At 45.8% G+C, this 26,543-nt stretch overlaps 1 protein-coding gene across 3 annotated transcripts in view; it reads right to left on the bottom strand.

Moving 5' to 3' along the window:
- The window catches only part of prdm10 (PR/SET domain 10), a 220,558-nt gene that overhangs the window by 112,882 nt on the left and 81,133 nt on the right, over window positions 1-26,543 (bottom strand). For 2 of the 3 annotated variants that reach the window (XM_033049823.1, XM_033049825.1), the window contains exons 9-13: window positions 25,467-25,539; window positions 14,441-14,558; window positions 10,151-10,259; window positions 1,293-1,472; window positions 91-102 (exon numbers count right to left, since the gene is read on the bottom strand). In XM_033049823.1, the coding sequence (XP_032905714.1) occupies window positions 91-102; window positions 1,293-1,472; window positions 10,151-10,259; window positions 14,441-14,558; window positions 25,467-25,539 (492 nt within the window). The remainder of the gene's footprint in view (window positions 1-90; window positions 103-1,292; window positions 1,473-10,150; window positions 10,260-14,440; window positions 14,559-25,466; window positions 25,540-26,543) is intronic. The other variant, XM_033049824.1, reaches the window with a different exon arrangement.

Raw genomic sequence — 26,543 nt, 5'->3', positions numbered from 1 at the left:
CTGGCAACAGGGAAAAAAAAGTTAAGCGAGAGCCCTGATCCCCCCCAGACCATGGTATGCCCAACATGCTTAAACCAATGAAAAACCCACCTGGAAATCCACCTGCGAAGCATATGGAAAGAGAAAATACTGACATCAAGTTCAATACCACAACCAGACCTGCCACTCATTCACTTGACAACAAGCAGCTTCAAACAAACAGCATTTCAATTGAAAATTAACCAAGTTACTGGCAGCATATGAGGCTTATTGACAAGAAAAATAGACAACTTCTACACAATGCATCCCACAAGCAATGTATTCAACTTTTAATCTGAGAGAGTTGAGTTTAGTCAATATCATAATAGGTCTTTGTCAAATATTAAAATGGGACGTTGGGGCCACAATTCCTTAACATTAGCACTACTATAATATATTCTGCATCCACCTGCTGCAAGGTCAGACTTGGGATCACTGCAGACTCAGATGCCTGACAAATCCTCAGGCAATGAAAATCAAAAACACTGCAAATGCTAGAAGTCTTAAATAAACATGAAACCTGAACTCTTGTTCTCTATCCACAGATGTGGCGTGACCTGCTAATCATTTCCAGCACTTTCAATTTGTATTTTATACCCTCAGTCAGGTTTTACACCAGTATCATTAGCCCTCATTCATGAGCACAAACTGTCATTTATCAATGGATGATCTATAGATGGTATCTAGAGAAACTCTAACAATAAAACCATTATATAAAAAAGGTTATGTAATTTCAAACCTGCACCAACACAACTGCTGTACATTACTGAATGCAGTTACTCCAATTTCATTTAGAAGTTACTATTTGAAAGATAACTTTCACTAATGCACATTTTTTAATAAATTAAAAGTGAATGGATTCGTTTTATTATTATCGGAATATTCACTGAAATATTTTTAGTAATTTGATAAACACGAGTGCAGGTTTGCCCAAGAATTTTCTGCAAGGAGGAATGTTCTTCTCAAGAGTTGACCGAACTTCAGCAAGAAAGTTCACAGAATTTCAAATTCACAGAAGAACTGTGAGGACAGGTATTCTTCTTAGTGCCTTGCCAATAGTGCACAAGGGTTCACTGAGAATCAGCCCAATACACTGTCGTGAAACACTGTAACCAGCTTCAATCCAAATTCAAGTTGCCATATCGATATCACCATGGCTCCCCCATCCAAGTACCAGATATGCAAAGTTTTTAAAAATATAGTTCCTGATCAAATTCTATCTACAAAGTAACTGTATTTAAAACTAAGGACATACAGTTGACGTTTGCAATTACCCGTATGCGTTTGTGGCGCCGCACTTCCTCGCCAGGACCTGTGGTCGTTGTGTTATTCGCAATACTTGAATCATTTTCTGGCTGCTCAGAGTTAACTGCAGAATTCTCCTCTTGATCCATTCCATTGGCGACGGGTTCATCTGCATCTTCAAAGCGCCGCTTCACAGCAAGCTGTAACGCCTGGTGGCAGTGAACAAAGGTGGAATTGAACCATCACAGCGACATTAGTCACAGCAAGATGCCAAAATACATTTTGTTTTACAATTATGATCCTGCTTGAAATATTTGCTTGTTTTACAATCATGTTGTTTTTGTCATTACTGATATCAAATATGTCCAATCTTCCCACTGCAAGAAAAAAAATGTTATGTCGGAGAAAGGATTGACAGAAAGATTCACCCCATAACCAATAGAGTTGTAAAGAAAATTGCCAATGCCTCATATCAAACGCTCCCCACATATCAGTCACCACTGCTGTATCAATTATTAGCAATCGTACCAACAATTAAAACCAAAGGCTCCTACACTCTTCCAAAGAATTCAGTAGAGTAAGTGCTCTGTGACCTCAGGTGCAACGTGTCATAGTAGGTAACACGAGCTTGCATTGTGGGTGTAAATATATTCCACATATTTGGTCTAGCTACTGTTTTCGTATAAAGATGTAGCTTTGCGTCACTTAATTGAACTAAACAGCCTGAAGAAATTGAAAATGGAACAATATGTTGCCATATTTCTGGGACTTTAATGAAAGAAAACTTGTAGCTTGTGAGACTATCTGATTAATGTTTTAAAAGTACTATGGAACACTGTAATGGCCAATAAAGTTTTCCTGGAGGTCCTGAACAAGGAGAAATTCTAAATTTTTCAAGCAGAAAATGTCACAAGCAGGAGATTTAGCAGGAGGCTTGTGCTGGCCAATCTGAAAAATATCACAAACTCCCTGCTGGACCCTCTGCAGTTTGCATATCGGGCCAATAGATCTGTGGATGATGCAGTCAACCTGGGCCTGCACTTCATCCTACAGCACCGGGACCGCCAGGGGACCTATGCGAGGATCCTGTTTGTTGATTTTAGCTCTGCATTCAACACCGTTGTGCCAGAGCTACTACACTCCAAACTTTCCGAGTTGACTGTGCCTGAACCCCTAGTGGATCACCAGCTTCCTGACAGACTTAAAGCAGCATGTGAGGCTGGGAAAGCACATCTCGGACGCGCAAACGCTCAGCATAGGAGCACCGCAAGGCTGCGTACTCTCTCCTCTCCTCTACTCTCTCTACACCAACGACTGCACCTCCACAGACACCTCTGTCAAGCTTCTCAAGTTTGCAGATGACACAACCATGATTGGACTGATCCAGGATGGGGAGGAATCTGCCTACAGACAGGAAGTGTCACAGCTGGCGTCCTGGTGCCGTCGCAACAACCTAGAGCTCAATGCTCTCAAGACAGTGGAATTGATTGTAGACTTTAGGAGAGCTTCCCCTCCCCTCACCCCACTCACCATCAACAACACCACAGTCACATCTGTGGAGTCTTTTAAGTTCCTGGGACCATCATCTCCAAGGACCTTAATTGGGGGGCTACCATCGACTCCACAGCCCAAAAGGCGCAACGGAGGATGCACTTCCTACGGCAGCTGAGGAAGCACAATCTGCCACAGGCAATGATGGTCCAATTCTACATGGCCATCGTAGAGTCTGTTCTCACCTTCTCCATCATGGTCTGGTTTGGCTCAGCCACCAAGCACAACACCTGGAGGCTGCAGCGAATCGTCCGATCAGCAGAGAAGGTTATTGGCTGTAAAAATTCCCTCCATTGATGAACTGTACAATGCAAGGGCCAGGAAGCGAGCGGGCAAGATCATCTCTGACCCCTCTCACCCTGGCCACAAACTCTTTGAAGCACTTCCCTCTGGAAGGCGACTCCGGATTGCCATAGCTGCTACAGCCAGATATAAAAACAGTTTTTATCCACAAGTAGTTGCTCTACTCAACAGCCAAAAATCTGTAGCCTCCCTTCGATCTGGTATTTTGTTGGTTCACATGCTGATCAATGGTGTTTTATCATTAATGTTTTATTATTATTAATGTTTAGTGTTTTCTGAGTCATTCGTAACTGTCACTGTATGTCATGTTGTTACTTGTGGGCGGAGCACCAAGGCAAATTCCTTGTATGTGAATATTTGGCCAATAAACTTACTTACTTACTTAAATTACTCCATCAAAACAGAAAATGTCCTTAAAAGCTTTGAATAGGATTAAATTATCTGTGTATAAATCACAGATAGAAGTTGGTCAACTACTGAAGGCAGAAGGAGAAACAAGGAACTGCACATTATGGTTTTCAAATAAAAAAGACAAAGTGCTGGAGTAACTCAGCGGGTCAGGCAGCATCTCTGAGAACACATTACAAGGCTGGGACGCTTCTTCAGATTGATTGCGGTGGGGGGGGGGAAGAGAAAACTGTGATGAAGGACGGGCAGGCCAAAGTCTGGCGAGTAATCGATAGATACAGGTTTGAGGTGATGGACAAAGGCCAGAGGTGAAAAGACAAAGGGTGTGAAATAAGAAAAGAAGTGCAAATAGATCAAATAGAGAGAGTACAGAGGAGATTTACTAGAATGTTGCCTGGGTTTCAGCAACTAAGTTACAGAGAAAGGTTGAACAAGTTAGGGCTTTATTCTTTGGAGCGCAGAAGGTTAAGGGGGGACTTGATAGAGGTCTTTAAAATGATGAGAGGGATAGACAGAGTTGACGTGGATAAGCTTTTCCCACTGAGAGTAGGGAAGATTCAAACAAGGGGACATGACTTGAGAATTAAGGGACAGAGGTTTAGGGGTAACATGAGGGGGAACTTCTTTACTCAGAGTGGTGGCTGTGTGGAATGAGCTTCCAGTGAAGGTGGTGGAGGCAGGTTCGTTTTTATCATTTAAAAATAAATTGGATAGTTATATGGATGGGAAAGGAATGGAGGGTTATGGTCTGAGCGCAGGTATATGGGACTAGGGGAGAATACGTGTTCGGCACGGACTAGAAGGGTCGAGATGGCCTGTTTCCATGCTGTAATTGTTATATGGTTATATGAAGCCAGTGGGAGGAATAGAGTGGAAGGGGAAGGGGGAAATGGGTGCGAGTCCAGGTGGGACACAGTGATGGTGGGGAGGGGGGAATCATGCTCGGCATAGACAAAGTGGGCCAAAGGGCCTGGCCATGTGCTGTACTGTTCCATGTTCATTGATGTACAATGTACTTGGGATGCAAGTCCAAAGCTCCATGAAAAAAGCAAAAAGTCTTGATAAGGCAGTGAAAGTGGAGTACGGTATACCTGCTTTTACTGGTTAGAAAAAGAGGGTCCAGTATAAAAAGCAGCAAGTTATGTTGCAGCTGTATAAAACTTTGGATAGGCCGCAATTGTAATATTGTGCAGTTCCAGTTGCTGCATTACAGGAAGAATGCAGAGGCTTTAGAAAGGGTGCAGAGATAGTTTACTGAGATGTTGCCCAGTTAGACAATAGTAGCTATAAGGAGAGTTGAACAAACGCGGTTCATTTTCTCTGATAGAAGTCTGTACAATTTTGACAGGCATAGATAGGGGATATAGTCAGAGTTTTGTTCCCCTGGATGAAAGCCAAATACTAGAGCACATAGATTCAAGGTGAAAGGGGTAAAGTCTGAAGGAGATTGTCGGAGTAAGTTTTTTTTAAAACACAAAATGATAGGTGCCTGGAACGCACTGCCAAGGAAGGTAGTAGAAGGAGATATATAAGTTAAGTGAGCGAACAAAGATTTAGCAACAATCAAATTTCGAATTATGGACAGTTTCCATTTAGATTGACTACCAACTGTTTTACTTATTTAGGCATTAAGATTACCAAGAAACACAAGGATCTATTTAAAGCTAATTTTACGCCCCTAATTGATCACATCAGACGACAGTTTACTAAATGGTCACCAATGTCCTTATCTAATTTTTTCTTCCAACCTAGTACTGATCAAGCCTTTCTGTTATTGAAGAGGAAGGGATTAGTAGCTTTTCGTGATTTGTTTTTGGATGGTTGTTTTATGTCCTTGGAACAACTCCAATAAATATAATCTACCTAACTTACATTTCTTTATATATTTACAAATTAGACATTTTCTGAAGGCTACTCTACCCTCTTTTCCATTACCACACCAAACTGAAATCTTGGAAAAAAATTTACATTTGAACCCTTATCAGAAAGGTTTAATAACGACTATGAGTTGATTCTGAAATCACAAATAGACACATTTGATAAAATTAAGAATGATTGGGAAAAAGAACTTCAAATTTCTCTACCTATAGAGAAAAGGGAGAGGATTCTTCAATTAGTTCTTCAATACTTCCTCAATGTGTGTAAGACACGCTCTGATACAATTCAAGGTGGTTCACAGAGCTCATATGTCAAAAGATAAGTTAGCTCGTTTTTATGGTCATATATACATTCTATCTGTGACAGATGTAATTCTGAAGTGGCCTCATTGACTCATATGTTTTGGTCTTGCCCACTTTTGGAAAAATATTGGAAATAAATTTTGGATACTATTTCTGTAGTTTTAGGTATTGATTTACAACCTTTTACTGCAATTTTTGTGCTACCAATGTTAGATTCTACTCATCTGTCTCGTTCCATTCATCGGCTGATTGCTTTTACTACATTAATTGCCAGAAGATCTATTTTATTTAAATACAAAGACTCTAATCCTCCTACCACACTCCATTGGTACTCTGAAACGTTATCATGTTTAAATTTAGAAAAAATTAGGAGTGACATTGTTGAACGCTTGGTTAACTTTGATAGGATTTGGGGAAGCTTTATTCAACACTTTCACACGATATAAATTGTCCCCTCTCCATCCGTTATAATATTTTTTTTACCTTTATATGGTGGAATGGACTTGATGACAAACGGGGACTTAAATTGTTGAAATTCTTTGCAGCCCAGATTTTGTTTTGCTTTTTTTTTTCTAGTTTAGGGGGTTTTGTTTTTCTACTTTCTCTCTCTTTTTCTTTTTTTTTCCTTTTTATCTTTTTGTTTTTATATAGTCAAGTTTTCTTTTAAATACTACATTATATTTACATAGAGACCGGGAGGTCTATACCCAATGTGTATTTTGACACTGGACTCATACTTAGGTTATACTTGTTATTAATGTAATCCTGATCCTTATGTATCCATATCACTGTTATGTTTATCATTATTGTTTTTTTGTTGTTGTGTTTTTGCTTTTCTTAAAAGAAAGAAAGAAAGAAATATTGAACAAATGAAAATACCATTTGAACATACCAATTTATTATTCTTAAAGTCACATACACTGAAGTTCACCGATCTGGTTAAATTTAAGACTGCGCAAATCATGTACAAAGCAAGAAATAATTTACTTCCAAGAAATATACAAAAACTGTTTATGGAAAGACAGGGTGGGTATAATTTGAGAGGGGAACATAATTTAAAAAAACTCAATGTCAGAACAACTCTTAAAAGTATGTGCATAGCAATCTGTGGTGTGAATTTGTGGAATGGTCTGGAACAGGAGATAAAACTTAGCACAAGCATAATTCAGTTTAAAAAGATGTACAAAAACACTTGTTTAAAAGGATATTGGGATGAGGATAGATGATTGTGATATTTCTTATACTGATTGTATTGGGAAGGGTGATTATAGAGTGATGGGTTGTAAATATGATTAAGATACTATAGTATATGCGGGTTTTTTCTTTTCTTTTTCTTTTTTTTCTTTTTTGTATGGCTTTGTAAATATTTGATTAGTGTTCAAATGTAAATAATTTGGTGTACATATAGTGGCTGGTGTACATATGGTGTACATATAGCTGCTAAATTTGTATAAGATAATTACAAGCAGTTGAATAAGGGGTGGGAATTAATAAGCTTTGGCTTCTTCCTGCTCCTTTTCGGACACATATGATTTCATTTATTTATAGATATTTTTTATGACACTTTATAAATATTTTTGTTTTGTTTTTTGTATGCTGTTTCACATTTGCTTTTTATTCTTTTATTCTGTTTGAAATAAATAATTAAAATAAATAAATAAATAAAAACAAAAATAATGTAGGAAACTTTGCATTTTGGACGAGAAAGTAAAAATGAGGCTTAAGTCATGTGTAGGCAGCTAGAATGATTAAGAGGTGAAGAGGAGGAGGAGCCATCTTGGTGAACGGCTGCTAGCAGCAGCCGTCCGTCTTAAATTCGTTTTTTTTCTAGTTTTTAGTGAGTCCTGTTTTTTGTTTGTAGGGGATATGGTCTTTTAATGTGGGGGGGTAGGTGTTAATTTATTTATAGGTCCCTACCTGGTCGGTGTGGCAGCCTTTTTTCCGGGCTGCCCGTCGACCCGTCGTCGTGGCCTACCAGCGGGCTTGGAGCGCCGTTTCTTGGCGGGAACCACCCAGCACCTCGGCCTGGGTGGCGGCACAGCGTTGGAGCGCTGGAGCGGAGCGGAGCGGGCGATGCCTTGCCTGGGTCGCCGCGCTGGAGCTCTGGCGAGCTGGACCGCCGTGAGCAACATCTCCGGGCTGCGGGTTTGCGGAGCGGAGAGGCGGCGTGCGGAGAGACGGCGTGCGTAGAGGCGGCAGTGAGGAGAGCGGGGCGCCGACTTTTTCACCTGGAGCCTAGGAGCGCCAAACCGGCGCGGCCTTGTCGGCTTCGGCAGCCGCGGGCTCCAACCAAGAAGCGGCCGTTCCAAGTGGCCCAGCCGCTGAAAGGACTCTCCCGACGCCGGGGCAAGATCACCTGGTGAGAACGGCCAGGGACATCGGGCCTCCGTAGAGGCAATTGCGGTGGCCCCAATAGGCCTGACTTTGGGGTGAACATGGGGTGGGGACTGGACATTGTGCCTTCCTCCACAGTGCTATCCACTGTGGGGGGATGATTTTTTTTGTCTAACTGTAGTCTTGTAGGTCTGTGTCCAAGATGGCTGCCGTGAAGGGAGAGTGGACGCTGGCACGAATTGGTTGCCGCTGCTCCCTCTTCACACTGTGTTTTTGATTTTCTGTTTTTGGATTGAATCCTGTTTTTGATTTGTGTCTCTGTGATGTCCTTATTGTTATATTCCGATTATATGTTTACTATGTAAGGTGTCCTTGAGATTTTGTATGAAAGGCGCCCATTAAATATAAAATTTATTATTATTATTATTAGAATCAAGCAAATCCCACAAGCATAAGAGATGTAGGCGTTCACTAGAGGAAATCAGTGGAGCAAAATGGGGATACAAGATATCCCTGATAGGTAGAAACATAGAAACATAGAAATTAGGTGCAGGAGTAGGCCATTCGGCCCTTCGAGCCTGCACCTTGAATTTTTGTAATTGTCATTTCTCTGCAAAGCAAATTAACTGCTTGATCCTTTGTTAAATGTTAAAATCTTACACAATTATCAGATCTCCTTCATCAGTTTCACAACAAATGTCTTTCTTTTGTCCAGTGGTCCATTGACAACATTTCATAACCATTGCCTACAGGAAAGTTCTTCCTTCCTCAATCATGGCAGCAAAAGATGCTATTATTCTCAATCAAAAACCAAGCAGCTTTATTTCATCACAGATCATGGATTATAGATCAGAAAACTTGTTAACTTGTATACTCAGTTAACCATTGAGGAATTCAAGTTAATGCAGTTGTGGAATCTCCCACTGTTCTTAAGGGCCTGTCCCACCAGCATGCGATTGCATGCGTCTAGCGCGACCAAATGTGGTCGCTTGAGGAGTACGGCCTCGCGGGGGCCGTTCCCACTTCGATCGGCGGAGGCGTATGGAGTTGTGCGGGGCTGGTCCCGATATCGCGCGGGGCTCCAAAAATCTTGCACTGTCCGAAAATCCCGCGCGCCAACGGCCTGTCGGCCCGCAGGCGCATTGAGGGCATACGCAGCGTCTCGAGGCTGTAAGCCTCAAGCCACCACGTTTGGTCGGCGCTAGACGCATACAATCGCATGCTGGTGGGACAGGCCCTTTACTCTCTGTATATCAGACAGGACTTAAACACCAGCTTCAGACCAGCACCATGTCCAGAAACCAGCTGTGGAGAAAGGGATCCCACTTATTTATCCAAAAGGATCATGTCAACTCCAAGCAGGTTGCAGAGGTACAAATTATTTCAAAGAAATATTATAGAGCTCTTATTGATCTTATTGAGGTGTATAAAATTATGAGAGGAATAGATCGAGTAGACGCACAAAGTCTTTTGCCCAGAGTAGTGGAATCCAGAACCAGATGCCATAGGTTTAAGGTGAAATGGAAAAGATTTTATAGGAATCTCAAGTCAAGTCAAGTCAAGTCAAGTTTATTTGTCACATACACATACGAGATGTGCAGTGAAATGAAAGTGGCAATGCTCGCGGACTTTTGTGCAAAAGACAAACAACCAAACAAACTATAAACACAATCATAACACACATATTCTTTTACATAATAAATAATGGAAGGAAAAACGTTCAGTAGAGTTAGTCCCTGGTGAGATAGGCTTCTTTGGGGTAACTTTTTCACACAAAGGGTGGTGGGTGTATGGAACAAGCTGCCGGAGGAGGTTGTTGATGCAGGGACTATCGCAATGCTAAGGCAGCAATTAAAACAGGTACATGGATAGGACAGGTTTAGAGGGATTTGGGCCAAATGCAGGCAAGTGGGACTTGTGTAGATGGGACATGTTGGTCGGTGTGGGCAAGTTAAGCCGAAGGGTCTGTCTCCACACCGTCTGACTATGAAAACATGAATGTTTTCATAGGTCATTGAACTGAAGGTTGGGTTGAAATAGGCAAGATAGCAGCTCTTGCCTAAATATAGACATATTATTTCAGAAGCTTTAAGCAGATCAGCCAGTCTCACCTCGCTCTGCTCTGCGGCCGGGTCCTGCCGGTTGAACTTGGGCGGGCGCCCAGGCCGCCTCCCGGTGCCAAATCGCCTCCTACCTCGGCCACGACTCCTGCTCTTTGACCTGTCACCAGAGATTTGATACAAACACTGAAATAAAACACTGGGAACCGTATCCATGATTGTAAAGGGCAATGACAAAGGAGGGACGGTGACAGCAAATGTCAAAGCCAACAGTCAAGAAAGAAAAGGCAACTTCTCAGTTCCCGTGCTACATTGATTAATAACCTCTGAACCCCAGTTTCCATTGCTTTTGTACTCTTTCTGCAGTATGTACATGAAACTGAAGTAGCCATTTGATAAAGTGGAACAGAATAAATCTTTTTACAAAATTAAAGCCTGATTCCACTAGCCCCTAGAGCTCTATCTAATTCTCTCTTAAACCCATCCAGTGATTTGGCCTCCATTGCCCTCTGTGGCAGGGAATTCCACAAATTCACAACTCTCTGGGTGAAAAGGTTTTTTTCTCACCTCAGTCTTAAATGGCCTTCCCTTTATTCTAAGACTGTGGCCCCCGGTTCTGGACTCGCCCAACATTGGGATCATTTAAAAATAAATTGGATAGTTATATGGACGGGAAAGAAATGGAGGGTATTGGTCTGAGTGCAGGTAGATGGGACTAGGGGAGAATACGTGTTCGGCACGGACTAGAAGGGTCGAGATGGCCTGTTACCGTGCTGTAATTGTTATATGGTTATATGGTTATTTTCCTGCATCTAGCTTGTCCGGTCCAGACTGCATTAAATAATACCACAGTATTGACTGAATTGATTCAATGGAAGATTCATTGGGATACAGCCTGGAAATCAGGCTCTTCAGCCTACCGACTCCAGGCTGATCACCGATCACCCAGACACACTAGTTCTACGTTATCCCACATTCTTATCCACTCCCTACACACACAAGGCAATTTTACAGTGGACATTTAACCTAAAACCGGAGCACCCGGAGGTCACAGGGAGAATGTGCAAACTTCGTGCAGACAGCATCCAAGTTTGAATCCGGGTCTCTGGCGCTCTAACGCAGCAACTCGACCGTGGCCCCACTGTGCCTCCCTCAACTAACCTAAAAATTAACCGAAAACTGCAGTAACTTTTCAAAAAGGGCTGAAATGTCTGGAGTTCTCAACCCCTGAGGATTATGGAGGCTAGATGATGTCAAGTACTTAAACGAGGTAGCTGATATTTACACTTGTTGATCAAACCTGCCGACAAGGGAGGTGCCGTGGTAGTCTGGCGCGCAGATCTCTACAAGGCTGAGGCCAGGTGCCAACTCTCAGACACCTCCCCTCCAACAAACCTTGGACCACGGCCGCACAGACAGGCACCAGGCCATTATCTCAAACACTATGTGTTTAAGAAGGAACTGCAGATGCTGGAAAATCAAAGGTACACAAAAATGCTGGAGAAACTCAGCGGGTGCAGCAGCATCTATGGAGCGAAGGGAATAGGCAACGTTTCGGGCCGAAACCCTTCTTCAGACTGATGGGGAGTGGGGGGGAGGGGAGAAGAAAGGAAAAAGGAGGAGGAGGAGCCCGAAGGTTGAGGGATGGGAGGAGACAGCCCGAGGGCTGAGGAAGGGGAGGAGACAGCAAGGGCTAACAAAATTGGGAGAATTCAATGTTCATGCCCCCAGGATGCAGACTCCCCAAGGTGAGGTGCTGCTCCTCCAATTTCCGGTGTTGCTCGCTCTGGCCATGGAGGAGACCCAGGACAGAGAGGTCGGATACGGAGTGGGAGGGGGAGTTGAAGTGCTGAGCCACCGGGAGGTCAGGTTGGTTATTGCGGACCGAGCGGAGGTGTTCGGCCAAACGGTCGCCCAGCCTCCGCTTGGTCTCACCGATATAGATCTGCTGACTATCACTATCACTGGCTTCATCACTTCTGGCTCCCTGCCCTCCCAAACCTCCAACCTCATCGTTCCCCAGCCCTTTCTCCCTAAAATCCACAAACCTGACTGTCCTGGCAGACCCATTGTTTCTGCTTGTTCGTGTCCCACCGAATTTATTTCCACATACCTCGACTCCATTCTGTCCTCCCCTAGTTAAATCCCTCCCTACCTATGTCCAAGACACCTCACACGCGCTTCGTCGCCTCCATAACTTCCATTTTCCAGGCCCCCACTCCCTCATCTTCATCATGGATGTCGAGTCACTCTACACCTCCATCCCCCACCAGGAGGGTCTTAAAGATCTCTGTTTCTTCCTCGACTGCAGAAACAGCCAATCCCCGTCTAGCGATACTCTCCTCCGCCTAGCGGAGCTGGTCCTTACCCTCAACAACTTTTCCTTTGACTCCTCACATTTCCTCCAAATCCAAGGCATAGCTATGGACACGCGCATGTGCCCCAGCTATGCCTGCCTCTTTGTAAGGTACGCCGAACAATCCTTGTTCAAGTCATACGGTGACCCTATCCCCGAACTCTACCTCCGCTACATCGACTACTGCATTGGTGCTACCTCCTGCACCCGTACAGAACTCACGGACTTCATCCATTTCACCACTAACTTCCATCCTGCACTCAAATTTACCTGGACCATTTCTGACATCTCCTTACCGTTTCTGGACCTCACTATCTCCATCGCAGGCAACAGACTACTTACCGACATCTACTATAAACCCACTGCCCCCCATGGCTATCTGGACTACACTTCTTCCCACCCTGCTTCCTGTAATGACTCTATCCCCTACTCCCAATTCCTCCATCTACGCCGCATCTGCACCCAGGATGAGGTGTTCCACACCAGGGCATCGGAGATGTCCTCATTCTTTAGTGAACCCGGTTCCCCTCTTCGACTATAGATGAGGCTCTTACCAGGGTCTCTTCTATACCCCGTGACTCTGCTCTCACTCCCCATCCCCCCACTCGTAACAAGGGCAGAGTCCCCCTTGTCCTTACCTTCCACCCTACCAGCCGCTACATACAACAGATAATCCTCTGATATTTTCGCCACCTCCAACGGGATCCCACCGCTGGCCACATCTTTCCATCACCCCGCCTGTCGGCTTTCCGCAGAGACCGCTCCCTCAGTAACTCCCTGGTCAATTTGTCCCTTCCCACCCAAACCACACCCTCCCCTGGCACTTTCCCTTGCAACCACAGGAAATGCTACACTTGTCACTTTGCCTTCCCCCCTTGACTCCATCAAAGGACCCAAGCAGTCTTTCCAGGTGTGGCAGTTTCACCTGCATCTCCTCCAACCTCATCTATTGCATCCGCTGCTCGAGGTGTCAGCTGCTCTACATCGGTGAGACCAAGCACAGGCTTGGCGATCGCTTCGCCCAACATCTCCGAACGGTTCGCAATAACCAACCTCATCTCCCAGTGGCTCAGCACTTCAACTCCCCCTCCCATTCCGAATCCGACCTTTCTGGACTGGACCTCCTCCATGGCCAGAGTGAGTCCCACCGTAAATTGAAGGAACAGCACCTCATATTTTGCTTGAGTAGTTTACACCCCAGCGGTGGTGGGACAACTTATTGTGGTGGGACAACTTACAAAATTCTTAAGGGGTTGGACAGGCTAGATGCAGGAAGATTGCTCCCGATGTTGGGGAAGTCCAGGACAAGGGGTCACAGCTTAAGGATAAGGGGGAAATACTTTAAAACCGAGATGAGAAGAACTTTTTTCACACAGAGAGTGGTGAATCTCTGGAACTCCCTGCCACAGAGGGTAGTCGAGGCCAGTTCATTGGCTATATTTAAGAGGGAGTTAGATGTGGCCCTTGTGGCTAAGGGGATCAGAGGGTATGGAGAGAAGGCAGGTACGGGATACTGAGTTGGATGATCAGCCATGATCATATTGAATGGCGGTGCAGGCTCGAAGGGCCGAATGGCCTACTCCTGCACCTAATTTCTATGTTTCTATGTTTCTATGGTATGAGCATTGACCTCCAATTTCAGGTAGTCCTTGCTTTCTCCCTCTTTCCCCTCCCCAGCTCTCCCACAACCCAGTGTCTCTGCCTCTTCCTTTCTTATTCCCGCCCCCACCACCCCCACGTCAGTCTGAAGAAGGGTCTTGACCTGAAACATCACCTATTCCTTCGCTCCATAGATGCTGCCTCACCCGCTGAATTTCTCCAGCATTTTTGTCTACCTGATATTGAAAAGATAATTCTATGCAGAACTGATCATATTGTGGTGGGACAGCGGGTTGCTGCTGCTCCTCTTCCTTACGTTAAGTTGACAAGCACACTGGAAAACACAAGAGAAAGAGCACCGACTTCAAATGCATTCACGGCCATACCTGCTGAAGAAGTCCAGCTTTTCATCGTGCATGTTGAGATGTTGCTGCAGCTGCTCGGAGCTGGTGAAGCGACGGTTACATTCATAGCAAGGCCAGTTTTTCTCCTGGTCTCGTAGAACTGAGGAACAGGAAACACATTGCAGACTGCCCATTGATATTTATCCTGAATATGGACATTACATCCAATTTTTTTTTTTTTAATTTTAAATCACATTCTGATACCATTATCATTTTATTTCAAAAGATTCTAAAATCTTAGAAAGGACTGGTAAGGATAAACCTGCCATTTATAATGATAACATCAGGGGCACAGCTGACGAATGCAACTGTGCCTCATCAATCACTGCAGAGGTACATTTGTCGTACATAAACTATTAGTGCATTAGTACATAAACTTCTACTCAGCGGCTGTGGAAAGCATCTTGTCCGGAAATATTACCATCTGGTTTGGGAATTGGTCTGCCCAGGACAAGAAGGCTCTGCAGAGAGTAGTGCGTTCGGCCGAACGTACTATGGGAACTTCACTCGCCGCCCTGCAGGAACTATACATCAGGAGGTGCAACTCCAGAGCCAATAAAATCATGGGAGACCCCTTCCACCCCTGCAACGGACTGTTCCAGCTGCTATGGTCAGGCAAACGCCTCCGTTGCCATGCTGTGAGAACGGAGAGGTTGAGAAGGAGTTTCTTCCCAGAGGACATTCGGACTGTAAACTCCTATCTCACTAGGGACTAACTTTACTGAACCTTTTTCCTTCCGCCCACAATATTTAATATGTAAAAGAATATGTGATTCTGTTTGTAGTTTGTTTGGTTGTTTGTTTGTTTGTCTTTTTGCACAAAGTCCGCGAGCATTGCCACTTTTCATTTCACTGCACATCTCGTATGTGTATGTGACAAATAAACTTGACTTGACTTGACTTGAGTGACCCATGAGCTCAACTGAATTGTTACACCTGTCATAGGTAGACTAACAGAATTAGAGAATCTTAGAACAGTCTGACAACTGGCTTTCAAATTCATTCCTGCACCCGAGCCTTTTATGCATAACCACACAAATTAATCTCCTGGCCATAGAGTAATTGCATTCTGAAAGTCGTTGCAGAATCCGCTTTGAGATATTTAGTGGTAAATGTCAGGATTTTACCATGTGAAATCTCTACTAATCTGGTTTACTTAGATTGCAAACACACCCGGGGGTATGATTACACCTGTAGGAGTAATCATCATCATCATCATGGACTGGAAGTCAGTGACTGGTGAACATCAGGGATCAGTGCTGGGCCCAATTGTGATTTACTTCAACCATTTGGATAAGAATGTACAAGGCATAATGAGCACGTTTGCAACTGACACTAAAATAGGTAGTATCATAGACATTGAAGATGGTTATCAAATATTACATCACAATTAATGGACGTTGTTTTAGGATGGAAATGAGGAAAAATTTGTTTAGTCAGAGGGTGGTGAATCTATGGAATTCTTTGCCACAAAGACTGTGCAGGCCATGTCAGTGGATATATTTAAGGCCGAGATAGATTTTCCTTAATTAGTTCAGGTGTTAGAGGTTATGGGGAGAAGGCAGGAGAATGGGGTTAGGAGGGAGAGATAGATCAACCATGATTGAATAAAGGAGTAAACCTGGGCTGAATGGCCTAATTCTGCTCCCATCTCTCATGGTCTCAGAGCCTGGATTGGTGCTTGGGACTATGATGTTGTGGACTCGTATGTGATGTTGTGGACTCGTATGCACGGGAAAGCAGGAAATTACAAAATGTAGTGGAGCGGCCTACAACCAGAACGACCTGGGGGTTCCAGTCGCGGAGCCTGCAGAGCTGCGGACTTACTATCGTGGGGCTGGTCGGCCTCGGAGTGTGGGGGGAGGTGGTGGCTCGCTGCTGCAGCCCGACTCCGGAGCTCGGAGGCTCCAGCTGCAGGCCGGTGGACTGTGACATCGGGAGCTCGCGGGTCCGGGTGGGAGACCGCATTTCGGAGCTTCCGCAACGCAACATCTCCAGCCCGTGTCGCGGGGTTGGAACGACCCGGAGCGGGGCCGTACATCAACCGGCGCGGCTTTAATGGCCGCGGGACATTCCAACGCCCACCGGGGGCTCCAACTTTAATAATAATAATAATGAATTTTATTTATGGCCGCCTTTCAAGAGTCTCAAGGACACCTTACAAAAATTAAGCATGTAGAGGAAAAACATGTAAGGGGAAATGAAATAAATAGTAGAGACATGACTAGTACACAAAGTAAAGACAGAATTCAATACAAAACACAGTATGAGGCAATTAATGCACAGATGAAAAGGGACGGGGACGTGGGGCTAAGGATAGGCAGAGGTGAAGAGATGGGTCTTGAGGCGGGACTGGAAGATGGTGAGGGACACGGAATTGCGGATCAGTTGGGGGAGGGAGTTCCAGAGCCTGGGAGCTGCCCTGGAGAAGGCTCTGTCCCCAAAACTGCGGAGGTTGGACTTGTGGATGGAGAGGAGACCGGCTGATGTGGATCTGAGGGACCGTGAGGGTTGGTAGGGGGAGAGGAGGTCAGTGAGATATGGGGGGGCCAGATGGTGGAGGGCTTTGTAGGTGAGGACCAGGATTTTGTAGGTGATCCGGTGGGAGATGGGAAGCCAGTGAAGTTGTTTGAGGACTGGAGTGATGTGATGCCAGGATTTGTTGCATCCAGGTTTTTATAGCTGACAAACAGGAGTTGATATGGGAGAGAGGGGGGTTGTGGGGGGATTTGGTGCCAAGGTAAATCTGGGTGTCATCAGCGTAACAGTGGAAGTCCAGATTGAAGTGGCGGAGTATCTGACCAAGGGGGAGGATGTAGATGATGAAGCGGAGGGGGCCGAGTACGGAGCCTTGGGGAACGCCTTGAGTGACTGCGGCTGTAGCAGAGGTGTGGTTGTGGAGAGAGATGAATTGGGATCTGTTGGAAAGGTAGGAACGGAGCCAGCTGAGTGCAGAGCCTTCAATGCCGAGGACTTTGAGTCTGGTGAGCAGGATGTTATGGTTCACTGTATCGAAGGCTGCGCTCAGGTCGAGGAGGATGAGGATGTTGAGGGAACCAGTGTCAGCAGAGGTGAGGAGGTCGTTGAGGACTTTGAGGAGAGCAGTTTCTGTGCTATGGAGGGGGCGAAAGCCAGATTGGAGGGGTTCAAGTAGGTTATACGCAAGGAGGTGGGAATGAAGTTGCGACGCAACGATACGCTCCAGGGTTTTTGAAAGAAAGGGGAGGTTTGAGATTGGGCGGTAGTTAATGAGAGAGGAGGGATCAAGACCAGGTTTCTTTAAGATTGGTGTAACGGCAGCAGTTTTGAAAGCGGAGGGGACAATTCCTTGGGACAATGAGGAGTTGAAGAGATTAGTGAGGTACGGGGAGAGAACGGGGAGGCAGGACTTCAACAGGGGAGTGGGGAGAGGGTCGAGGGAGCAGGTAGTGGGTTTGGAAGAGCTGATGAGTTTGGAGATTTCAATAGGGGTGACCAGGTCAAACTCGGAGAGGAAGCAGTGTGGAGGAGGGGTAAGGAGGTCAGTGGAGATGTTGAAAGGAGGGGCCTTGGTAGGTGTTGGAGTAGATGCTGGGGAGTCGGGTACAGGGGATAAAGATTGATAGATGGTGCTGATTTTATCAGCGAAAAAGTGGAGGAATGAGTTGCAGAGATCCGGAGTAGAGGTAGGGAGAGTGTTGGCTCGAGGCTTGAGGAGGTTGCCCACTGTGGAGAAGAGGGTTCTGTGGTTTAGGCAGGGATCGGTGAATATGGAGGAGAGGTAGGCAGATTTTGCAGCAATGAGAGCATCTTTGTAGTCAGTGAGGTGGAGTTTGTAAGCTTCAAGGTGGACTGTGAGAGATGATTTCTTTATAAGTCGTTCGAGTTGGCGACCAGTCTGTTTCAGTTTACGAAGTGCAGGTGTGTACCAGGGTGAAGATGTGTTGAAAGTTACGGTTCTTGTTTTGAGGGGGGCCAGAGTGTTGAGGGAGGTAGACAAGGTGGAGTTGAGATGGTTTGTGAGATCATCAGGTGAGATGGGGGTGGAGTCCAGGGTGAGAGTGGTGGAGAGCAGGTCAGAGAGATGGTGGGAATCAATGGATTTTAGATTACGGAAGGTGATTTCTCGGAGGAAGCGGGGGCGAGGTGTCGGAGAAGGGATGGTGAACCGTATAAGCTTATGATCAGAGAGGGGGAAGAGGCAAGGATGGAGGTCGAGTACCGGTTGATTTGTGGAGCAGACCAGGTCAAGGATGTGACCTTTGTCATGGGTGGGAAATGTGACGTGCTGAGTGAGAGAGAAGTTGTCAAGTAAAAAGGCGAATTCAGATGCGAGCTTGCAGGTGGGGGAGTCCATGTGAATATTTAAGTCACCAAGTAGCAGCAGATGTGGGGAGAGGGATGAGTGACCCTCCAGTGGTCCCACGACAGGTGGTAGATCAAGACCTCGTCCGGGATGAAAATAAACCGCAGTCGGCAATTGAAGGAGATGAAGCCGATTCGCGGTAAGGGACCGTTGAAGTGTGAGGAGTTCAGTGAAGTCAGATAGGAAGGAGGGGTTTGGTTTAGGTGGCCGGTAAATGAGGATGACTGTCATGGAGGAAAGGGCTTTGAAGGCGAGGAATTCAAATGATGCTACTGGGGGGAAGGTGAGTTCAGTGATCCGAAAATTCTGGTTAAAAATAACAGCTAGGCCACCTCCATGGCGGGAGGGGCGGGGTTTGGAGATGTAATTAAATCCAGGTGGGGATGTTTGATTGAGGGAGAAGAAGACATTGGGTTGTTGCCAGGTCTCAGTGAGCAGAAGGAAGTCCAGAGTGTTGTCAAGGATTAGTTCATGGAGGGCAAGGGCTTTGTTGTTGAGCGACCTGGTGTTGAGGAGGGCAAAGTTGGCATTGTGAGAGGGTGGAGGGATGGGGGCAGGCTGGAGAGATCTGAGGTTGTCCCGGTTGACAGTGCGTGCGGTCAGCTGGGGTGGGGGGTGACGCGGTTGAGGGGGGGCAGAGCGTGGTAGTGAGCAGACGGATGGAATGGAATGTCCGTGGTTGAAGCAAACACGCCTGCGCCGAGAGCCGCTGTGGATGAAACGGGGTCGACGCAGAAGTCCAAGCTGTTTAACGACATGGATGCAGGATGGGATGTGGTTGTTGCAGAAACCAGCCATCTGCAGAGTTGAGTATTTGAGCATGATGGTGAGGGTGCAGAGAGGTGTCCAGCGGTGCAGGTGCAGGTGGAGAGAGTATCCAGCGGTGAGGGAGCAGAGAGGTTGTCCAGCAGAGCGGGTGCAGCGAGGTGTCGAGCAGTGAGGGAGCAAAGAGGTTGACCAGCAGTGCAGATGCAGCGAGGTGTCTAGCAATTGAGGGAGCAAATAGGTTGTCCAGCAGAGCAGGTGTAGAGGTAGTCCAGTGATGAGGGTGCAGAGAGTATCCAGCAGTGCAGGTGCAGAGAGGCTGTCCAGCAGTGCAGGTGTAGAGAGGTTGTCCAGCGGTGCGGGTGCAGAGATGATCCAGCTGGAGCAGGGAGGTGTCCAGCGTCGATGGTGCACAGGCACAGGAGGTGCCCAGCATCCAGCATCCATGGAGAACAGGCACAGGAGGTGTCCAGCGTCGATGGTGCACAGGCACAGGCAGAGGTACAGGCAGGTAGGTAACAGTTAACAGGTAGGTAACAGACGGGGGGGGAACAGCGGGCGGAGAAGCGGCGAACAGTCAACGCCAGCGTCCTCTCCGGGCAGCGTGCAGGGATTCTAGCGGTTCTGGCGGCTAGCTGTATAGGCCGCAGGGGGACGATCGTTCAACGGCCGAAAACGGCTAAAAAAGACCACAGACCACCTCAACTGGAGTGACCCTCCAGTGGTCCCACGACAGGTGGTAGATCAAGACCTCGTCCGGGATGAAAATAAACCGCAGTCGGCAATTGAAGGAGATGAAGCCGATTCGCGGTAAGGGACCGTTGTTAATTTGAAATTCCCGCCGCCGCCATTTTCCCGAGAAACTTTGTGACATTTAGACCTGGAGCGGGGCCGTACATCGCCCGGCGCAGCCTTAAATGGCCGCGGGACTTACCATCGCCCGCCTGGGGCTTCAACATCGGGAGAAAAATGGTGCAGGGGTGAGAAAAGACTTTACCTTCCATCACAGTGAGGAGGAGATTCACTGTGATGGATGTTTGTGTGAATTGAATTGTTTGTGTGTCTTGTAGGAATTGTTTTGTTTGTATGGCTGTAGAAACGGAGTTTCGTTTGAGCCTCACTGAGGTTCAAATGACATGGAATAAATATTGAATTGAATTGAATACTGCCCAGTTCACCCACTTCCCACTATTGGTGGGATCTACAGGAGGCACTGCCTCAAAAAGGCAGGCAGTATCATCAGAGACCCACACCACCCTCGCCACATTCTCATTCCCATGGGGAAGGTGGTACAGGAGCCCGAAAACTATAACATCCAGGTTCAGGAGCAGCTTCTTCCCAACAACGAATAACCATCTTTGAACACTATGAACTCCAACCAAACTTCAAACTAGGAATCGCCGTGGTGGCACTAGGGACTTTATTTTTGTATTTGCACTATTATTTATTTTGTTTATATATATATATATAGATGTTTACATATCTGTTGTGTTGCTGCAACTAAGAATTTCATTATTGTGTTTCGGGATAGGTGATAATAAAACACAATTAACTCTTGGCTATTGCAGAAACGCAGTTGTGAGAGCGACACAACTGACACCTCAATGTTCCGGGGATCAATGTTTCAATTGCGATCGAGAAGGGGAGCTGGGAAGACATGGAGGAGTTGTGCTACTAATCAGGGAGACTGTCAAGCAGCACTCAGAGGATATACTGGAGGGTTCGACAACTGAGACAGTATGGGTGAAGCTTAAAACTAAGAAAGATGCACGCCCTCTCATGGGATTGGACTCTAGCCCCCCCCCCCCCCCCCCCCCCCCCCCCCATAGCAAGCAAAATATAGAGTACACAAAAATGCCAAAGCAACAGGCTTGTTTTAAGGGGTGACTTTAACTTCCCCAATATTAACTGGGGCTTGTTGAGTGCCAAAGGCTCAGACAGGGCAGAATTTGAGAGGTGTATCCAAGAGGGTTTTCTTGTAACAGTATGTGGATGGTCCAACCCAAGGAGGGACCATACTGGACTCTGTGTTGGGAAATGAATCTAACTCGGTGGCCAGTGTTTCAGTGAAGAACATTTTGGGGATAGTGATCACAAGATTATTTTGAATAGGGAGAATACCTTGCGAGAAGGTATTAATTTAGAGTAAGGCAAATTATAATGTTGTTAGGCAGGAGCTCAGGTGGGTACACATCTGACGTAGAAGTCGTTTACGGTTCAGGACTGCCATGTTCCAGTAAAGAGGAGGGATTAAATACAAAGTAAAGCAACCGTGGATAACCAGAAGTTGAACATTTGGTCAAAAGGAAAACGGAAGTGTGTGCAAGGTTTAAAATGATGGAATCAGACAGGACATTCTACAAAGAAAGAAGGAAAGAACTCAAGCAGGTGATTAGAAGGGCCAAAGAGGGACAGAAAATGCCTTTGGCGTGTCAGATTAGGAAAATCCCAGTTTTATATACCTATAACAAAAATAAGGTTTCTCCTCTCTGGACTTTCAGAAAGCATTTGATAAGGTCCCACATAGGAGAGTAGTGGGCAAAATTAGGGCACATGGTATTGGGGGTAGAGTGCTGACATGGATAGAGAAGTGTTGGCAGGCAGGAAACAAAGAGTAGGGATTAACGGGTCCCTTTCAGAATGGCAGGCAGTGACTAGTGGGGTACCGCAAGGCTCGGTGCTGGGACCGCAGCTATTTACAATATACATCAATGATTTGGATGAAGGGATTCAAAGTAACATTAGCAAATTTGCAGATAACACAAAGCTGGGTGGCAGTGTGAACTGTGAGGAGGATGCTATGAGCATGCATGACTTGGACAGGTTGGGGGAGTGGGCAGATGCATGGCAGATGAAGTTTAATGCAAATAAATGTGAGGTTATCCACTTTGGTAGCAAAAACTGGAAGGCAGATTACTATCTAATTGGCGTCAAGTTGGGGAAAGAGGAAGTACAACGGGATCTGGGGGCCCTTGTACATCAGTCTATGAAAGTAAGCATGCAGGTACAGCAGGCAGTGAAGAAAGTGAATGGCATGTTGGCCTTTAGAACAAGAGAAATTGAATATAGGAGCAAAGAGGTCCTTCTGCAGTTGTACAGAGCCCCAGTGAGACCACACCTGGAGTATTGTGTGCAGTTTTGGTCCCCTAATTTGAGGAAGGACATTATTGCTATTGAGAGAGTGCAGCGTAGGTTTACATGGTTAATTCCCAGGATGGCGGGACTGTCATATGCTGAGAGAATGGAGCAGCTGGGCTTGTACACTCTGGAGTTTAGAAGGATGAGAAACATTGAAACATGTAAGATTAAGGGCTTGAACACGCTAGACGCCGGAAACATGTTCCCGATGTTGGGGGAGTCCAGAACCAGGGGCCACAGTTTAAGAATAAGCAGTAAGCCATTTAGAACGGAGACGAGGAAACACTTTTTCTCACAGAGAATGGTGAGTCTGTGGAATTCTCTGCCTCAGAGGGCGGTGGAGGCAGGTACTCTGGATGCTTTCCAAGAGAGAGCTAGATAGGGCTCTTAAAAATAGCGGAGTCAGGGGATATGGGGAGAAGGCCGGGATTGGGGATGATCAGCCATGATCACATTGAATGGCGGTGCTGGCTCGAAGGGCCAAATGACCTACTCCTATATTGTCTATTATCTATTAGGAAAATCCCAAAGTTTTTTATACCTATAACAAAAATAAGAGGGCAACCAGAAAGAAGGTAGGACCAATCAAGGATACAGGAGGGAATTTGTACTTTGAATCTGCAGATGAAGGTAAGGTACTAAACAAACATTTTGTATCTGCTTTCAATAAGGAAAAGAACAAGGAGGATAGTGAGATCAGCGTGGTGTTCTTTGACTGGATAGCACGCAAACTAAAGCTTTTGACTGTGCCTCAGTAGACATAACAATAATAAGCTAAAATAAAATGATGTGCAGATGAGATTAGGTCTTGGCATCACGTTTGGCACACATTGTGGACCAAAGGGCCTGTTCCAGTATTGTACTGTTCTATGTTCGATAAAATCCAAATTCACAATTCATCTCACCGCACAATTTGACATTGTTGGCAGATTCCAACACTTGATTCTTCGATTAGCCATGTAATGAATCATTGAGTTGACCTTGCTTTTACCCCTTCCCTTCTGTTTCCAGTTCTCCCTCTTATGCACAACCTTGGTGGGTGATTTTTGAAAATCCATTTTTACCCTACTCACCGTCATTCTTTTCTCTCATGTTAATCAAAGTGAAACAAGCTCTTAACGTTTGCATAATGTTGAGAAAAACAAACAAGGGCATGTCTGATGCTCACATTTCTCTTCCGTCAGAAAAACTAGATTTATCACAAACTAAGAAAAACTGACTGGTCAGCGACTTCCTGGCTTCTCCAGCACCACAGAGAATGCAAAAGAAGTGTTCATTATTTCTCAGTCTTTGTTTCTTCCCCACTTCTGTGTGAAGTGGGTATAGAAGCAATACATCCTCAGTCAAATCACATGTTCACGATGTTCTGTCTAATGTCAGCAGTTACATCGAAGCAGCAGTATGCTATTCTACACATCAGTTTGTACAATTTTTTAAACATTTTTTTTTTAAGATGGCGGCGCTGCCTTAGCAGCTGCGGCTGCCTGCAGTCCGTCTGTTTTTTTCTTTTTTTGTGTTGTTCTTTTGTCCTGTTTTAGTTAATTTTTGGTTTATTAGGTTGTGTATGTGTGTGGGTGGGTGGAGAAACATGTTTTTGGTCTCTTCCTTCGGGGGATGCGACCTCTTGTCGTATCCCCCGTCTCCGCCTGCGCCGAGGCCTAATAGGCTGGCAGCAGCGGTTTCGGCGACACGACCTCGGAGCTGGGGCAGTGTTCCGGCAGCAGCGGCGACCCGACCTCGGAGGATCGGCCGCGGGCCCGGTGGACTCGGCCGCGGGCCCAGTGGACGACATCGTCGGGAGCTCGCAGGTCACAGGTTGGTGACCTGTACTCCGGAGCTCCCGCGACAACAGCTGCGTCCGCTGGACTGGAGGGCCGCAGCTTCGGCGGCTTCGACCACCCCGGGCCGCGGAGTTGAACCGGCCCATTGGCGGAGCTCGGATTCAGCCGCGGGACTGACATTACTTCCCATCACCCGGTGGGGTCACAACATCCGAAGCCTAGATCGCCTCGGCGCAGAGGGAGAATAAGAAGGGAAGAGACAAAGACTTATGACTTTTGCCTTCCATCACAGTGAGGAGGTGCCTGGTGAACTCACTGTGGTGGATGTTAATTTGTGTTATTGTGTGTTTTTGCCATTTTTACTATATGTAGGACTGCAAGACAACAAAATTTCATTCAGACCGCAAGGTCTTAATGACAATAAAGGCTACTTTGACTTTGAGTTGAGTTTATTGTTACGTGATTTTGTTGCATGCTAACCAGTCAGCAGAAAGACAATCATGATTACAATCGAGCCGTCCAGTGTACAGATACATGATAAAGGGAAGAACGCAAATAATGTTTAGTGCAAGATAAAGCCAGTAAAATCCGATTAAAGAAAGTGTGAGGGTCTCCAATGAGGTACTGTAGATAGTAGCTCAGGATCACTCTCTGGTTGTGGTAGGATGGTTCAGTTACCTGATAAAAGCTGGGAAGAAACTGTCCCCAAATCTGGAGCTGTGCGTTTTCATACTTCTATGCCTTTTGCCCGATGGGAGAGGGGAAAAGAGGGAATGGCCAGGGTGCGAATTGTCCTTGATTACGCTGCTGGTCTAACACTAAGCTCAGACATTATGCTCAAGTCCAGTCTGCCTCATACGATTCCATACAACAAGCAGAGGCACCTCTTCAGGTCACATCCAATATTTACCCCTATCGTCACTATGTGCACAACGCAACGGCTTCTCAACCTACACTTGCCGCCAAAGCTGTCACTCACCTTTCCGTTCCTCTTCTGATATATCGTGGATCTTCTGCTCCACAAAGTCTGCATACGATGCTGCATACCATACCTGCAATATACACAGAGCAATGCTCAGAGAAACGGGCTCTCTCCTCATAGCCTTCATGACCTAGGGAGTTTCAAATAAGTCCCTTTCTCACAGCCAATGAACTGTTGTTACCAAATTACATTATGAATGGAAGTGATAGTCCACTGAAATATGTAGGATGAAAAATATCAGATTTGCAGATGCTGGAAATGTGAAACAAAAATGGAAAATGCTGGAAACACTCAGCAGGTCAGAACCAACAAGGGTATTTTAATCTGAAATGTAATTTGGTTTCTCGTTCACAGATGATGCTTGACCTGCTGAGCGTTTACTGCATGTTGTGTTTTTGGATTAAATTCTCTAACTGTTTTCTCCTTTAAATTCCTGGATTCCACAGTCACTAATTTTCACTTGGCCTAACTCCAATCCACTTGTCCTGCAAGTATTGGCTCTGCTAAAGTCTATGTGAGCAGAGTGACCGTCACTCATACCCGAGCTGACATGATGGGTGCAACAAGAAATCTCTGCCAATCCCACACACTTCCCAGCAGGGTCACAGCCTCCACCAGCACATGCCACTCTACTAATGTCCCCTCAAGAATATGTGTCCTTTTCACAAAATGCTCCCCTTTGTAAAGTCATGGAGTAACATAGCATAGAAACAGACCCTTCGGGCCACTACATCCTATCAAGGTTAATCCAACTGACCAGCACATGGGCCTTGGCAGTTCAGGTGCCCATCTATGATGTGAGAGAACCTGTCTCAATCACCTTCTCAGGCAGTGGTTTCAGATCACAGATCCCTCCCACACCGTACCTTCAACCTATGCCCTCTTATTTGAAACATCGCATCTTTCAGCAGCAGATTTGGCTCCAACATGCTCGGTGCTTTCATCTAAGTAATGAATATTGACCATGCACTGCCTGTGGCATCCCACTAATTCCAGAGAGTATCCGGACTCTGCTTTCTGTTAGTTAGCCATTCCTGAATGTTAATTCCCAGTTCTGTTACAGAGTTTGCATCA

Source organism: Amblyraja radiata, chromosome 33, assembly GCF_010909765.2.
Source record: "Amblyraja radiata isolate CabotCenter1 chromosome 33, sAmbRad1.1.pri, whole genome shotgun sequence".
Lineage (NCBI taxonomy): Eukaryota > Metazoa > Chordata > Chondrichthyes > Rajiformes > Rajidae > Amblyraja > Amblyraja radiata.
The sequence above is the reverse complement of the archived record's forward strand: the minus strand, read 5'-3'. Positions and strand labels throughout refer to the sequence as shown.